The 16,489-nt window shown below is 45.8% G+C and overlaps 1 protein-coding gene across 1 annotated transcript in view; it reads left to right on the top strand.

Moving 5' to 3' along the window:
• Positions 1-16,489, top strand: part of LOC311125858 (protocadherin Fat 3-like) — a gene marked incomplete at both ends in the record, with an annotated part of 55,469 nt that overhangs the window by 14,366 nt on the left and 24,614 nt on the right. The window contains 3 exons of the mRNA XM_084199890.1: positions 10,417-10,613; positions 13,660-13,813; positions 13,900-14,133. Of these exons, the coding sequence (XP_084056016.1) occupies positions 10,417-10,613; positions 13,660-13,813; positions 13,900-14,133 (585 nt within the window). The remainder of the gene's footprint in view (positions 1-10,416; positions 10,614-13,659; positions 13,814-13,899; positions 14,134-16,489) is intronic.

Raw genomic sequence — 16,489 nt, 5'->3', positions numbered from 1 at the left:
ATACTAAATACAGTTAGAGTAAACAGTTTAAAGACACGAGTACCTGCAGTGCATTTGATTAAAGTTGTTGCTATAGCAATAAGTCCTGTTTTTATCTCTCTCCATGTCTTTAATGGATGGATGTTTCTTTTAAAGTGTTTGTGGCAGGAGACTGGAGAGGGTTAATTAGATTGTGGTTGACCCAGGGACATCAATGGGAGTTCATTTTCATAAATGTTTTTGCCTTTTAGGGAGTATTTGATTTGGTGAAGTACCTGGCAGTTGAAAGTGTGGTCAAGTCTAGTTTGATACATAATGAAACAAAGATATCAAAGGTGAGAGAGAAGAACAAAAGAGGACTACATCTGTCTTTTATGAATGTCTTGTTGAAAGAGGGTAAAAGTTGTCTGATTTGTTCTCTGCTAATTAACAAGTGAGGAAATAAGAATTAAGTAGGAACGCCCAATGAGACGGAGCGGTGGATCGCCATGCCACCTGGGAATAGGAAGCTAATGAAGGACTTTGAAAAGCAGGAAACCCTCTGCTGAATGGCATTCTAATGAGCATCGCCAGCAGAGAGAGAGAGAGGAAGGGAGGGAGGGAGGGAGAATAAAAGACAGGAGAGATGTGACCTTACTTACAACAAAGAGAGAGAGGCAGATAGATTGAGAAGGAGAATAAACTTATGTTACACACTGCATAGAAAAAGAGAGAGGATGAGAGAGAGAGAATGAATTGAGGTTACATACTGCTGTGAGAGGGAGAGAATGAACGACAGCTAGATGTGACCTTACACAGCAGAGAGACACTGAACGGATTTTACACACTTTTACAAAGAGACACATTGAATCAATCTTTGACACAGCAGGAAATAGATAGAAAGTGTCGTGGAAATTCTAATCAATAATGAGGAGAGACAAGGTCAATCACCAATCAGGATATTGCTTTATTCAAAACGTATTAATAGGGCAGCAGGTCACACCACCCACAACCGTGAATGGAGTGAGTGCTCTGCAATAATGAGGCTGGTCGACCCAACACTCTTGAGTGTTGGGCCGAGAGCTCTGACATACAGACAATACAAATACCTTTTATAGCAAAGATACACCCTCTCAGTCTACGTGACAAACAGCAGATGTGTGGAATGAGTCAAAAGGTTAGGATTTGTATGAAATAAATGAATAATTCACAGCAGACAGTATCTGCGGTGAAGACTGTTCTCATTGTATGGAAACCAGGGTTTGGCCCCAAGACAAGGTTCTTATCAACATTATCCATACCCGAGCCATCTCTCCCTGGTACCTTACATTACACAAACACCAATTCAGTCTATGAAAATGCAGGTTCAGTCAGACCGGAGACATCTCCCTTTCACACACAACTAATCATAGAATGGAATGTGGCTATTGATTTTGTCACCTAGCCATTCATAAATCAATTGTCGGCTCCAGATACCCCTATCTCGAAACCCATGTCCTTGACCACATGCCTAGACTAGCTGCAGGGAGCTGGAGTAGAAACCATCCCGTTACAAAAACCTAGCATTAGTAGAACAGTATATAATTGTTATCTATTAATATTAAACGAAACAGGTAAACATGTTACATGTAGATTTTTCTATCACAAAAGCCAGGGATATACAGTACCAATCAAAGGTTTGGACACACCTACTCATTCAAGGTTTTTCTTTATTTTTACTATTTTTTACATTGTAGAATAATAGTGACCAGCTTCACCTGGAATGCTTTTCCAACAGTCTTGAAGGAGTTCCCACATATGCTGAGCAGTTGTTGGCTAATTTTCCTTCACTCTGCCGTCCGACTCATCCCAAACCATCTCAATTGGGTTGAGGTCGGGGCATTGTGGAGGCCAGGTCATCTGATGCAGCACTCCATCACTCTCCCTCTTGGTAAATTAGCCCTTACACAGCCTGGAGGTGTGATGGGTCATTGTCCTGTTGAAAAACAAATGATAGTCCCACTAAGCCCAAACCAGATGGGATGGCGTATCGCTGCAGAATGCTGTGGTAGCCATGCTGGTTAAGTGTGCCTTGAATTCTAAACAAATCACAGACAGTGTCACCAGCAAAGCACCCCCACACCATAGCACCTCCTCCTCCATGCTTTACGGTGGGAACTACACATGCGGAGATCATCCGTTCACCCACGCCGCGTCTCACAAAGCCACGGCGGTTGGAACCAAAAATCTCCAATTTGGACTCCAGACCAAAGGACACATTTTCACCTGTCTAATGTCCATTGCTCGTGTTTCTTGGCCCAAGCAAGTTTCTTCTTCTTATTGGTGTCCTTTAGTAATGGTTTCTTTGCAGCAATTCCACCATGAAGGCCTGATTCACACAGTCTCCTCTGAACAGTTGATGTTGAGATGTGTCTGTTACTTGAACTCTATGAAGCATTTATTTGGGCTGCAATTTCTGAGGCTGGTAACTCTAATGAACTTATCCTCTGCAGCAGAGGTAACTCTGGGTCTTCCATTCCTGTGGCGGTCCTCATGAGAGCCAGTTTCATCATAGCGCTTGATGGTTTTTGCGACTGCACTTGAATAACCTTTCAAAGTTCTTGAAATGTTACATATTGACTGACCTTCATGTCTTAAAGTAATGATGACTGATATTTCTCTTTGCTTATTTGAGCTGTTCTTGCCATAATATGGACTTTGTCTTTTACCAAATAGGGATATCTTCTGTATACATTTGACATTCTTGTCATTAACAGATGCTCTTATCCAGAGCGACTTACAGTCAGTGAGTGCATACATTTTCATACTGGCCCCCCGTGGGAAACGAACCCATAAACCTGGTGTTGCAAGCGCCATGCTCTACCAACTGAGCTACAGGGGACCTGTCACAACACAACTGATTGGCTCAAATGCATTAAGAAGGAAAGAAATTCCACAAATTAACTTTTAAGAAGGAACACCTGTTAATTGAAATGCATTCCAGATGACTACCTCATGACTGGTTGAGAGAATGCCAAGAGGTTGCAAAGCTGTCATCAAGGCAAAGGGTGGCTATTTGAAGAATCTCAAATATAAAATATATTTTGATTTGTTTAACACTTTTCTGGTTACTACATGATTCCATATGTGTTATTTCATAGTTTTGATGTCTTCACTTTTATTCTACAATGTAAAAAAAAAAAAAAAAAAAAAAAGAAAACCTTCAATGAGTAGGTGTGTCCAAACCTTTGACTGGTACTGTATGTTTTTATACTCCCACAAAGGGAATACCTGTATGGAAGAGGTACCAACACCACAAGGTGAAAAACAACGTCATTTGATTTGATTTAGCCGAGCCAGATATTTTACAGACTATTTCATTACTGCTGTATTATAGTCTAATATTGTTGGGTGTTGTCTTGGCTACCTGATGGCATTCTATCTGCCAAATTTTGGGAGGATTTTAACACTTTGACGGAAGCCAGGGGATGCGATATGATATATCCACAGGCGTTGACTCCCAGCGGCTCCCAAAGCCTCATCTAGACATCTGCATCTTAGTTTCCGCCACACCATCCTTGATGAGGTAACATGAAAGTTTAATCAAATGTAAACAAACTGGAAAATGGAAATGTAATGATTGAGTCCCGTGTAGCTCAGTTGGTAGAGCATGGTGTTTGCAACGTCAGGGTTGTGGGTTCGTTTCCCACGGAGGACCAGTATGAGAAAAAAAAAATGTATGCACTCACTAACTGTAAGTCGCTCTGGATAAGAGCGTCTGCTAAATGACAAAAATGTAATTGAGTGTTTGTGATGTGGTTGGGCAGGCTTACAAGAAATGTCTTTGTGTGTCTGATCCATTTACAATGATGGAAATCTTTTTATATCAACTCTGTTTGCGTCCATCGTCCCCACCCAAGTCGCATCGATAGATCAAGATCATGCATTTAGCCACCGGCTGATTTTAATTACACAGAGTTTAGCGATGTTGAGATGAATCGGGAAGCTGGGTGTTTAGAGCTATCATCAGACCATATTGAGGGGAGTGGAGAGGAAAAAACAATTAGGATGTTATTATAATAGAAGAGTGGAGAGGAAATAACTATTAGGATGTTGTTATAATAGGAGGGGAGTGGAGAGGAAAAAACTATTAGGATGTTATTATAATAGAAGAGTGGAGAGGAAATAACTATTAGGATGTTGTTATAATAGGAGGGGAGTGGAGAGGAAAAAACTATTAGGATGTTATTATAATAGAAGAGTGGAGAGGAAATAACTATTAGGATGTTGTTATAATAGGAGGGGAGTGGAGAGGAAAAAACTATTAGGATGTTGTTATAATAGGAGGGGAGTGGAGAGGAAATAACTATTAGGATGTTGTTATAATAGGAGGGGAGTGGAGAGGAAATAACTATTAGGATGTTGTTATAATAGGAGGGGAGTGGAGAGGAAATAACTATTAGGATGTTGTTATAATAGGAGGGGAGTGGAGAGGAAATAACTATTAGGATGTTGTTATAATAGGAGAGTGGAGAGGAAATAACTATTAGGATGTTGTTATAATAGGAGGGGAGTGGAGAGGAAATAACTATTAGGATGTTGTTATAATAGGAGAGTGGAGAGGAAATAACTATTAGGATGTTGTTATAATAGGAGGGGAGTGGAGAGGAAATAACTATTAGGATGTTGTTATAATAGGAGGGGAGTGGAGAGGAAATAACTATTAGGATGTTGTTTTAATAGGAGGGGAGTGGAGAGGAAATAACTATTAGGCTGTTGTTATAATAGGAGGGGAGAGGAGAGGAAATAACTATTAGGATGTTGTTATAATAGGAGAGTGGAGAGGAAATAACTATTAGGATGTTGTTATAATAGGAGGGGAGTGGAGAGGAAATAACTATTAGGATGTTGTTATAATAGGAGGGGAGTGGAGAGGAAATAACTATTAGGATGTTGTTATAATAGGAGGGGAGTGGAGAGGAAATAACTATTAGGATGTTGTTATAATAGGAGGGGAGTGGAGAGGAAATAACTATTAGGATGTTGTTATAATAGTAGGGGAGTGGAGAGGAAATAACTATTAGGATGTTGTTATAATAGGAGGGGAGTGGAGAGGAAATAACTATTAGGATGTTATTATAATAGGAGGGGAGTGGAGAGGAAATAACTATTAGGATGTTGTTATAATAGGAGGGGAGTGGAGAGGAAATAACTATTAGGATGTTGTTATAATAGGAGGGGAGTGGAGAGGAAATAACTATTAGGATGTTGTTATAATAGGAGGGGAGTGGAGAGGAAAAAAACGATTACGATGTTGTTATAATAGGAGGGAAGTGGAGAGGAAATAACTATTAGGATGTTGTTATAATAGGAGGGAAGTGGAGAGGAAATAACTATTAGGATGTTGTTATAATAGGAGGGGAGTGGAGAGGAAAAATGTATTAGGATGTTGTTATAATAGGAGACAATGTTTGTCCTGCTGCTCCCTTTGTTTTATGTTTCAGACAGAGAGAATGTCTGTCTCTGACGGAGGTCTTTGGGCTGTGTTGTGGTATGTTGTCAGGGGGTATTGGCCAGTGAGTTGGGGTGGCTCAGACGTCAGGTCCCTAGTCTACACTCAGTGGACACTTTCTTAATCGAATGCACTTATTATATGTCACTCTGGATAAAAGTGTCTGCTGGAAAGCACTTCAGACAGAGGACTTCTAGCACTTCACTTCTCTGTCATTATTTTGTTTCCCCCTCCTTTTTCTAATTTCCTACTTTCTCTCAACATGTGTGTCTGCCTGCCTGCCTGCCTGTCTGTCTGTCTGCCTTTGTCTGTCTGCATGCCTGTCTGCCTTTCTGCCTGCCTGTCTGCCTGCCTGCATGCCTATCTGCCTGACTGTCTACCTGCATGCCTGCCTGCCTGCCTGCCTATCTGCCTGCCTGCCTGCCTGCCTGCCTGTCTGCCTGCCTGCCTGCCTGCATGCCTGCATGCCTGTCTGCCTGTCTGCGTGTCTGCCTGCCTGTCTGCCTGTCTGTCTGCGTGTCTGCCTGCCTGCATGCCTATCTGCCTGACTGTCTACCTGCATGCCTGCCTGCCTGCCTGCCTATCTGCCTGCCTGCCTGCCTGCCTGCCTGTCTGCCTGCCTGCCTGCCTGCCTGCCTGCCTGCCTGCCTGCCTGCCTGCCTGCCTGTCTGCCTGCCTGCCTGCCTGCATGCCTGCATGCCTGCATGCCTGTCTGCCTGTCTGCGTGTCTGCCTGCCTGTCTGCCTGCCTGTCTGCGTGTCTGCCTGCATGCATGCATGTCTGCCTGTCTGCCTGCCTGCCTGCCTGCATGCCTATCTGCCTGCCTGCCTGCCTGCCTGCCTGTCTGCCTGCCTGCCTGCCTGCCTGCCTGCCTGCCTGCCTGCCTGCCTGCCTGTCTGCCTGCCTGCCTGCCTGCATGCCTGCATGCCTGTCTGCCTGTCTACCTGCCTGCCTGCCTGCCTGCCTGCATGCCTGCCTGCCTGCCTGCCTGCCTGCCTGCCTGCCTGCCTGCCTGCCTGTCTGCCTGTCTGCCTGCCTGTCTGCCTGCCTGCCTGCCTGCCTGCATGCCTGCATGCCTGTCTGCCTGTCTACCTGCCTGCCTGCCTGCATGCCTGCCTGCCTGCCTGCCTGCCTGCCTGCCTGCCTGCCTGCCTCCATATGTCTAGCCTATATAAGCATACCCTTTCCAGTCCCTCTGTCAGTCAGTCATTAATGAATGGGGTGAGGACAGAAGGAGGCTGATGAAGTGGTGAGGACAGAAGGAGGCTGATCAAATCAAATCAAAATGCATTTGTCACATGCGCCGAATACAACAGGTGTAGACTTTACCGTGAAATGCTTACTTACAAGCCTTAACCAACAATGCAGTTTTAAGATAAATAACAGTTAAGAAAAAATATTTACTAATTAAAGTAAAGTGAAAAATAAAAGAGCAACAGTAAAATAACAATAACGAGGCTATATACAGGGGGTACCGGTACCGAGTCAATGTGCGGGGGTACAGGTTAGTCGAGGTAATTGAGGTAATATATACAGTGAGGGAAAAAAAAGTATTTGATCCCCTGCTGATTTTGTACGTTTGCCCACTGACAAAGAAATGATCAGTCTATAATTTTAAATGGTAGGTTTATTTGAACAGTGAGAGACAGAATAACAACAAAAAAATCCAGAAAAACGCATGTCAAAAATGTTATAAATTGATTTGCATTTTAATGAGGGAAATATGTATTTGACCCCTCTGCAAAACATGACTTAGTACTTGGTGGCAAAACCCTTGTTGGCAATCACAGAGGTCAGACGTTTCTTGTAGTTGGCCACCAGGTTTGCACACATCTCAGGAGGGATTTTGTCCCACTCCTCTTTGCAGATCTTCTCCAAGTCATTAAGGGTTTGAGGCTGAAGTTTGGCAACTCGAACATTTAGCTCTCTCCACAGATTTTCTATGGGATTAAGGTCTGGAGACTGGCTAGGCCACTCCAGGACCTTAATGTGCTTCTTCTTGAGCCACTCCTTTGTTGCCTTGGCCATGTGTTTTGGGTCATTGTCATGCTGGAATACCCATCCACGACCCATTTTCAATGCCCTGGCTGAGGGAAGGAGGTTCTCACCCAAGATTTGACGGTACATGGCCCCGTTCATCGTCCCTTTGATGCGGTGAAGTTGTCCTGTCCCCTTAGCAGAAAAACACCCCCAAAACATACTATTTCCACCTCCATGTTTGACGGTGGGGATGGTGTTCTTGGGGTCATAGGCAGCATTCCTCCTCCTCCAAACACGGCGAGTTGAGTTGATGCCAAAGAGCTCCATTTTGGTCTCATCTGACCACAACACTTTCACACAGTTCTCTGAATCATTCAGATGTTCATTGGCAAACTTCAGACGGGCATGTATATTTGCTTTCTTGAGCAGGGGGACCTTGCGGGCGCTGCAGGATTTCAGTCCTTCATGGCGTAGTGCGTTACCAATTGTTTTCTTGGTGACTATGGTCCCAGCTGCCTTGAGATCATTGACAAGATCCTCCTGTGTAGTTCTGTGCTGATTCCTCACCGTTCTCATGATCATTGCAACTCCACGAGGTAAGATCTTGCATGGAGCCCCAGGCCAAGGGAGATTGACAGTCCTTTTGTGTTTCTTCCATTTGCGAATAATCGCACCAACTGTTGTCACCTTCTCACCAAGCTGCTTGTCGATGGTCTTGTAGTCCATTCCAGCCTATTGTAGGTCTACAATCTTGTCCCTGACATCCTTGGAGAGCTCTTTGGTCTTGGCCATGGTGGAGAGTTTGGAATCTGATTGATTGATTGCTTCTGTGGACAGGTGTCTTTTATACAGGTAACAAACTGAGATTAGGAGCACTCCCTTTAAGAGTGTGCTCTAATCTCAGCTCGTTACCTGTATAAAAGACACCTGGGAGCCAGAAAAATTTCTGATTGAGAGGGGGTCAAATACTTATTTCCCTAATTAAAATGCAAATCAATGTATAAAATTTTTGACATGCGTTTTTCTGGATTTTGTTGTTGTTATTCTGTCTCTCACTGTTCAAATAAACCTACCATTAAAATTATAGACTGATCATTTCTTTGTCAGTCGGCAAACCTACAAAATCAGCATTGGATCAAATGCTTTTTTCCCTCACTGCACATGTAGGTAGGGGTAAAGTCACTATGCATAGATAATAGATAATAAACAGTGAGGGGGGGAGGCCGAGCAGCGCCTTGCGGTCGGAGGCCGAGCAGTTGCCGTACCAGGTGGTGATGCAACCAGTCAGGATGCTCTCGATGGTGCAGCTGTATAACTGTTTGAGAATCTGAGGACCCATGCCAAATCTTTTCCGTCTCCTGAGGGGGAATAGGCATTGTCGTGCCCTCTTCACGACTGTCTTGGTGTTTTTGGACATTTTACATTTTAGTCATTTAGCAGACGCTCTTATCCAGAGCGACTTACAGTTTAGTGAGTGCATACATAAAACAAATAATTTAAAAAATCATACTGGACCATGATAGTTTGTTGGTGATGTGGACACCAAGGAATAAGCAGTAAGCAGGAATCAGGAGGATATAATTATGGTCAGATTTGCCAAATTGGGGGCGAGGGAGAGCTTTGTATGCGTCTCTGTGTGTGGAGTAAAGGTGGTCTAGAGTTTTCTTTCCCCTCTTGTTGCACATGTAATTATCTTGGTAAAGTGGTGAGGACAGAAGCAGGCTGATGAAGTGTTCGTATTGAAGTGGTGATGAGATGACTCCCAGAGTAGAGGCTGTGATACAGAGACTGACTGGAACAGCTACAGATGTAGGATCTTAATTTGATCACTCTTTTGTTGCTGAGAAAAGTTGTAGTGTATTCAAGGTTTAAAAAGGCTTCTAAAGTTTATAATTTCCATGAAAAATTTAGCAACCCTTACAATAAAATGCCAGTAATTATAATCCACATAATAATTCACATTTCCTGTTGCTGCAGGATTATTTTCCTGCTGTAGCGAAGTGGCTCAAATTAAGATCCTACATCTGTAGTATATTACTGAGTCTGCATGGCTGGTCCTCACACTGAGACTGCAGCCTCCCACTCACTCTCTAGTCTAGGAGAAGCTGCTCTCCAAGAAAAGGCCCACTCTGCCGCAAAGAGCGTTGTGTCTAGTCCAGGCAGGGAACAGTCAATGTTAGACAAACTCAAAATATCTCCACATAATAACTCAGTACAGTTCTACCACAGTGTTTCAGCTGTAGGTTGTATGTCTGTCTGTCTGTCTGTCTGTCTCTCTCGCTCCATCTCCTCATCTCCCTTTCTCTCTTCTCCCTCTCTTCTCTCTCTCCCTTTTGTTACATATATGTTTTCTCTCTCGTCCTCTTCCGTTTCCTCGCTTTCTTTCGCTCTATCTTTCCCCATCTCTCTCTCTCCATCCTTCCTCTCCCTCTCTGAGGGGCAGGTGTGAGTGTAGAGTTACTAAGGTGTATGAGAGGCTGTCGCTGACCCAGTCTAATGTGGATTTGGTAGGGAGACGTCACTACCTGTACTGCTGAGCTGAGCCTGTTCCTGTTACATGTGGTGAATTACCACAGTCGTTATGTGCTTGACCGTCACTGATTGCTCCACTGTTAATTTCAGCACAACGTCCAAATAAAAAGTTTTGTGGCAGATTGTAATAATTTATTCTAATCAGCTCTCAGTGTCAGATAGAGCACTGAGAGGAGCTCTCAGTGTCAGATAGAGCACTGAGAGGACTAATAGAGGTCACTAAAGCACTGGCCAATAAATCTGGAGCGTGTGTGTGTGTGTGCATGCGTGTGCCCGTGTGTGTATGTTTAAGGCTGGCCCTCAGACTGCAGCCTTCTCCTCAGTAGTTTGAGAGGGTTCTTGCTATTTGAAGTGTGTGTGTTTGTTTGTTAGACCGTGAGACTGTGAGTGTGTTTGTGTTTCTCTTGTTTGTGTGTGTATATAAACTCTCTCCCTCCCTCCCTCTCTCTCCTCAGGTGGGAACCCTCGAGGGGTGTTTGCCCTGGGGCAGGTGCAGGGTGAGTGGAAGATGTACGTGAAGCGCCCACTGGACCGTGAGGAACAGGAACTATACCTCCTCAACATTACCGCTAGCGACGGCCTGTTCGTCACCAAGGCAACCGTGGAGGTTTCTGTTACTGACACCAACGACAACAGCCCTGTCTGTGACCAGGTCAGTCACACTCTTTATTTACGGACTGTTCCCTCAGTACACTATTGCATTTTATATGTTTATGTTTATTGGTCATTATTCTAATCTGTTTTATGAATGACATAGTTTCCTACAATATAGTAAAACATTGGCATTGATTATCATATGTGTTCACTGTTTATTGTAAGCTGTCCCATGTGATACGTAGCTGTGGTTGTGTCTGTGTGTTGCTGTGTGAGGTCTAGTGATACGTAGCTGTGGTTGTGTCTGTGTGTTCCTGTGTGAGGTCTAGTGATACGTAGCTGTGGTTGTGGCTGTGTGTTCCTGTGTGAGGTCTAGTGATACGTAGCTGTGGTTGTGTCTGTGTGTTGCTGTGTGAGGTCTAGTGATACGTAGCTGTGGTTGTGGCTGTGTGTTCCTGTGTGAGGTCTAGTGATACGTAGCTGTGGTTGTGTCTGTGTGTTCCTGTGTGAGGTCTGATGATACGTAGCTGTGGTTGTGTCTGTGTGTTCCTGTGTGAGGTCTAGTGATACGTAGCTGTGGTTGTGTCTGTGTGTTGCTGTGTGAGGTCTAGTGATACGTAGCTGTGGTTGTGGCTGTGTGTTCCTGTGTGAGGTCTAGTGATATGTAGCTGTGGTTGTGTGTGTTTGTTGCTGTGTGAGGTCTAGTGATACGTAGCTGTGGTTGTGGCTGTGTGTTCCTGTGTGAGGTCTGGTGATACGTAGCTGTGGTTGTGGCTGTGTGTTCCTGTGTGAGGTCTAGTGATACGTAGCTGTGGTTGTGTCTGTGTGTTCCTGTGTGAGGTCTAGTGATACGTAGCTGTGGTTGTGTCTGTGTGTTCCTGTGTGAGGTCTAGTGATACGTAGCTGTGGTTGTGTCTGTGTGTTGCTGTGTGAGGTCTAGTGATACGTAGCTGTGGTTGTGGCTGTGTGTTCCTGTGTGAGGTCTAGTGATACGTAGCTGTGGTTGTGTCTGTGTGTTCCTGTGTGAGGTCTAGTGATACGTAGCTGTGGTTGTGTCTGTGTGTTCCTGTGTGAGGTCTAGTGATACGTAGCTGTGGTTGTGTCTGTGTGTTGCTGTGTGAGGTCTAGTGATACGTAGCTGTGGTTGTGGCTGTGTGTTCCTGTGTGAGGTCTAGTGATACGTAGCTGTGGTTGTGTCTGTGTGTTCCTGTGTGAGGTCTGATGATACGTAGCTGTGGTTGTGTCTGTGTGTTGCTGTGTGAGGTCTAGTGATACGTAGCTGTGGTTGTGTCTGTGTGTTGCTGTGTGAGGTCTAGTGATACGTAGCTGTGGTTGTGTCTGTGTGTTCCTGTGTGAGGTCTAGTGATACGTAGCTGTGGTTGTGTCTGTGTGTTGCTGTGTGAGGTCTAGTGATACGTAGCTGTGGTTGTGGCTGTGTGTTCCTGTGTGAGGTCTAGTGATATGTAGCTGTGGTTGTGTGTGTTTGTTGCTGTGTGAGGTCTAGTGATACGTAGCTGTGGTTGTGGCTGTGTGTTCCTGTGTGAGGTCTGGTGATACGTAGCTGTGGTTGTGGCTGTGTGTTCCTGTGTGAGGTCTAGTGATACGTAGCTGTGGTTGTGGCTGTGTGTTCCTGTGTGAGGTCTAGTGATACGTAGCTGTGGTTGTGTCTGTGTGTTCCTGTGTGAGGTCTGATGATACGTAGCTGTGGTTGTGTCTGTGTGTTCCTGTGTGAGGTCTAGTGATACGTAGCTGTGGTTGTGTCTGTGTGTTGCTGTGTGAGGTCTAGTGATACGTAGCTGTGGTTGTGGCTGTGTGTTCCTGTGTGAGGTCTAGTGATATGTAGCTGTGGTTGTGTCTGTGTGTTGCTGTGTGAGGTCTAGTGATACGTAGCTGTGGTTGTGTCTGTGTGTTGCTGTGTGAGGTCTGGTGATACGTAGCTGTGGTTGTGTCTGTGTGTTGCTGTGTGAGGTCTAGTGATACGTAGCTGTGGTTGTGTCTGTGTGTTGCTGTGTGAGGTCTGGTGATATGTAGCTGTGGTTGTGTCTGTGTGTTGCTGTGTGAGGTCTGGTGATACGTAGCTGTGGTTGTGTCTGTGTGTTGCTGTGTGAGGTCTAGTGATATGTAGCTGTGGTTGTGTCTGTGTGTTGCTGTGTGAGGTCTGGTGATATGTAGCTGTGGTTGTGTCTGTGTGTTGCTGTGTGAGGTCTAGTGATACGTGTCTGTGTGTTGCTGTGTGAGGTCTGATGATACGTAGCTGTGGTTGTGTCTGTGTGTTGCTGTGTGAGGTCTAGTGATACGTAGCTGTGGTTGTGTCTGTGTGTTGCTGTGTGAGGTCTAGTGATACGTAGCTGTGGTTGTGTCTGTGTGTTGCTGTGTGAGGTCTAGTGATACGTAGCTGTGGTTGTGCGTCTCTTTGAGCAGTGTGTTTGCTGTATATGTTAAGGAACTGTGTTGATTTCTAATGCTGTTTGACAGACGATGTTTGTTACTACGTTTTTAGTTACTACTGTTAGTTTTCTCTGTCTGTCTAGGGAGTTGTTGTACTCAATTAGGAGAGTTGTGGCGTGTTTGATGCTGGTTGATATACAGGCTACTGTGTTATGTAGTTAGTATTCTCTTGTTGTGTATGGAGGAGCTGTATGGAGGAGGGATGACTTTTTGATGTTAGTATTTTCTTGTTGTTGTGTATGGAGGAGCTATATGTTCGGAGGGATGACTTTTTGATGTTAGTATTTTCTTGTTGTTGTGTATGGAGGAGCTGTATGGAGGAGGGATAACTTTTTGATGTTAGTATTTTCTTGTTGTTGTGTATGGAGGAGCTGTATGTTCGGATGGATGACTTTTTGATGTTAGTATGTTCGTGTTGTTGTGTTTGGAGGAGCTGTATGGAGGAGGGATAACTTTTTGATGTTAGTATTTTCTTGTGTGTGTAAATGCTATGTATTATGAACGTTGTGGGGGTTTGATGTCAGTAGCTTATATTTTTGTTGTCTCTGGGTAAATGCTTTACGAGCGTTATGGTTGTTAGTATATTCTTGTTGTGTGTGTAAATGTTATGAATTATGAGTGTTGTGTTGTTTGATGCTATCTTGCTGTGTGTGCAGGCTCTGTACACAGCCTCGGTCCCAGAGGATATCCCAGTCAACAGAGTGATAGTGGGGGTTGGGGCCAGCGATGCTGATGTAGGGGTCAGTGCTTGGATCCAGTACTCTCTATATGGACCCGGCTCTGAAGACTTCAGCATCGACCCAGACACTGGTACACTACCTTTACTTTATTTAACATTTGCCAATGAAGTTGTTGTGTGTGTGATCTTAACCTGTCTCTCCTCTTTTTCTGTTCAGGCGAACTAAAGACAGCCCAGGCCCTGGACCGGGAGAAGACCCCTGTGTACAGACTGGTTGCCCAGGCGACAGACGGAGGTGGTCGGTTCTGTCGTGCAGAGGTCCACCTAACGCTGTTGGATGTGAATGACAACCCTCCAGCGTTCTCTGCTCCCCACTACACTGCCAGTGTGTATGAAGACACAGCTACCAAGGCCCTGCTCACACGCATACAGGCCATCGACCCTGATGAAGGTAAGAATGGAATATTCTCCTCTCTCTGTTCTCTGTTTCTCCCTTACTCTGTCTCTCTCTCTCTCTCTCTCTCTCTCTCTCTCTCTCTCTCTCTCTCTCTCTCTCTCTCTCTCTCTGTCACACTTTCTCTCTCACTCTGTCCCTTTCTCTCTCACTCTGTCTTTATGTCTCTCTCTCTGTCCCTGTCTCTCTCTCTCTCTCCCTCTCTCTCTCGCCTGCACACACTGCAGCTTTTCCGGACCAACGTTGCCCATCCAGCAGAATATTAACCGAAAGATGGGTAGAGTTTATAATAATGTTTACTCTGCTTTGCTCAGCACTTACCTCACTGTTAGCTGTTAGCAATCCTATTTAATTTGCCTTGGGTTTGGACCAGCTGCTAGCACGTAGTGCTAGCAATCACACACACACACTGCTAACACTCACACTGCATCGCAGTGCTAACTGTGCCACTAGAGATCCTGGTTCGAATCCAGGCTCTGTCGCAGCCGGCCGCGACCGGGAGACTCATGGGTGGCGCACAATTGGCCCAGCGTTGTCCAGGGTAGGGGAGGGAATGGCCGGCAGGGATGTAGCTCAGTTGATAGAGCATGGCGTTTGCAACGCCAGGGTTGTGGGTTCGTTTCCCACGGGGGGCCAGTATAAAAAAAATATATATATATATATATATATATATATATATATGTATTCACTAACTGTAAGTCGCTCTGGATAAGAGCGTCTGCTAAATGACTAAGATGTAAATGTAATTCTCTGACTGGATTTGGCTGCTGTCAACGTCTCGCCTGGCAAAGAAGGAAGGGAAAGAAAATAAACCTCTGCCACAACCACACGAATGAAAAGTCACATCCATAAAAGTATTGAAGTATTAGAGATAAAGGTATTAGCGCATTAAAGGTTTACCAACAAGCCACGCAGCGTCGAGGAAGCACTGTGGCTGTTAGCAGGATGAAAGAGAGAAGGGTATCAGGGGAGGAGAGAGAGGGAGAGAAAGAAAGAGAGGGAGAGAGAGATAGAGACAGAGACAGAGAGGCAGAAGGGCATCAGGGGAGGAGAGAGAGGGAGAGAGAGATAGAGACAGAGAGGCAGAAGGGCATCAGGGGAGGAGAGAGAGGGAGAGAGAGATAGAGACAGAGAGGCAGAAGGGCATCAGGGGAGGAGAGAGAGGGAGAGAGAGATAGAGACAGAGAGGCAGAAGGGCATCAGGGGAGGAGAGAGAGGGAGAGAGAGATAGAGACAGAGAGGCAGAAGGGCATCAGGGGAGGAGAGAGAGGGAGAGAAAGAAAGAGAGGGAGATAGAGACAGAGAGGCAGAAGGGCATCAGGGGAGGAGAGAGAGGGAGAGAAAGAAAGAGAGAGAGATAGAGACAGAGAGGCAGAAGGGCATCAGGGGAGGAGAGAGAGGGAGAGAGAGATAGAGACAGAGAGGCAGAAGGGCATCAGGGGAGGAGAGAGAGGGAGAGAGAGATAGAGACAGAGAGGCAGAAGGGCATCAGGGGAGGAGAGAGAGGGAGAGAGAGAGAGAGACAGAGAGGCAGAAGGGCATCAGGGGAGGAGAGAGAGGGAGAGAGAGATAGACAGAGAGGCAGAAGGGCATCAGGGGAGGAGAGAGAGGGAGAGAGAGATAGATAGAGAGGCAGAAGGGCATCAGGGGAGGAGAGAGAGGGAGAGAGAGAGAGAGAGACAGAGAGGCAGAAGGGCATCAGGGGAGGAGAGAGAGGGAGAGAGAGAGAGATAGAGAGGCAGAAGGGCATCAGGGGAGGAGAGAGAGGGAGAGAGAGATAGAGACAGAGAGGCAGAAGGGCATCAGGGGAGGAGAGAGAGGGAGAGAGAGAGAGATAGAGAGGCAGAAGGGCATCAGGGGAGGAGAGAGAGGGAGAGAGAGAGAGACAGAGAGGCAGAAGGGCATCAGGGGAGGAGAGAGAGGGAGAGAGAGAGAGATAGAGAGGCAGAAGGGCATCAGGGGAGGAGAGAGAGGGAGAGAGAGAGAGAGACAGAGAGGCAGAAGGGCATCAGGGGAGGAGAGAGAGGGAGAGAGAGAGAGAGACAGAGAGGCAGAAGGGCATCAGGGGAGGAGAGAGAGGGAGAGAGAGAGAGAGACAGAGAGGCAGAAGGGCATCAGGGGAGGAGAGAGAGGGAGAGAGAGAGAGAGACAGAGAGGCAGAAGGGCATCAGGGGAGGAGAGAGAGGGAGAGAGAGAGAGAGACAGAGAGGCAGAAGGGCATCAGGGGAGGAGAGAGAGGGAGAGAGAGAGAGATAGAGAGGCAGAAGGGCATCAGGGGAGGAGAGAGAGGGAGAGAGAGATAGAGACAGAGAGGCAGAAGGGCATCAGGGGAGGAGAGAGAGAGAGTTGTTCT

Source organism: Coregonus lavaretus (genome assembly GCF_964263955.1).
Source record: "Coregonus lavaretus genome assembly, contig: HAP1_SCAFFOLD_2539, whole genome shotgun sequence".
Lineage (NCBI taxonomy): Eukaryota > Metazoa > Chordata > Actinopteri > Salmoniformes > Salmonidae > Coregonus > Coregonus lavaretus.
The sequence above is the reverse complement of the archived record's forward strand: the minus strand, read 5'-3'. Positions and strand labels throughout refer to the sequence as shown.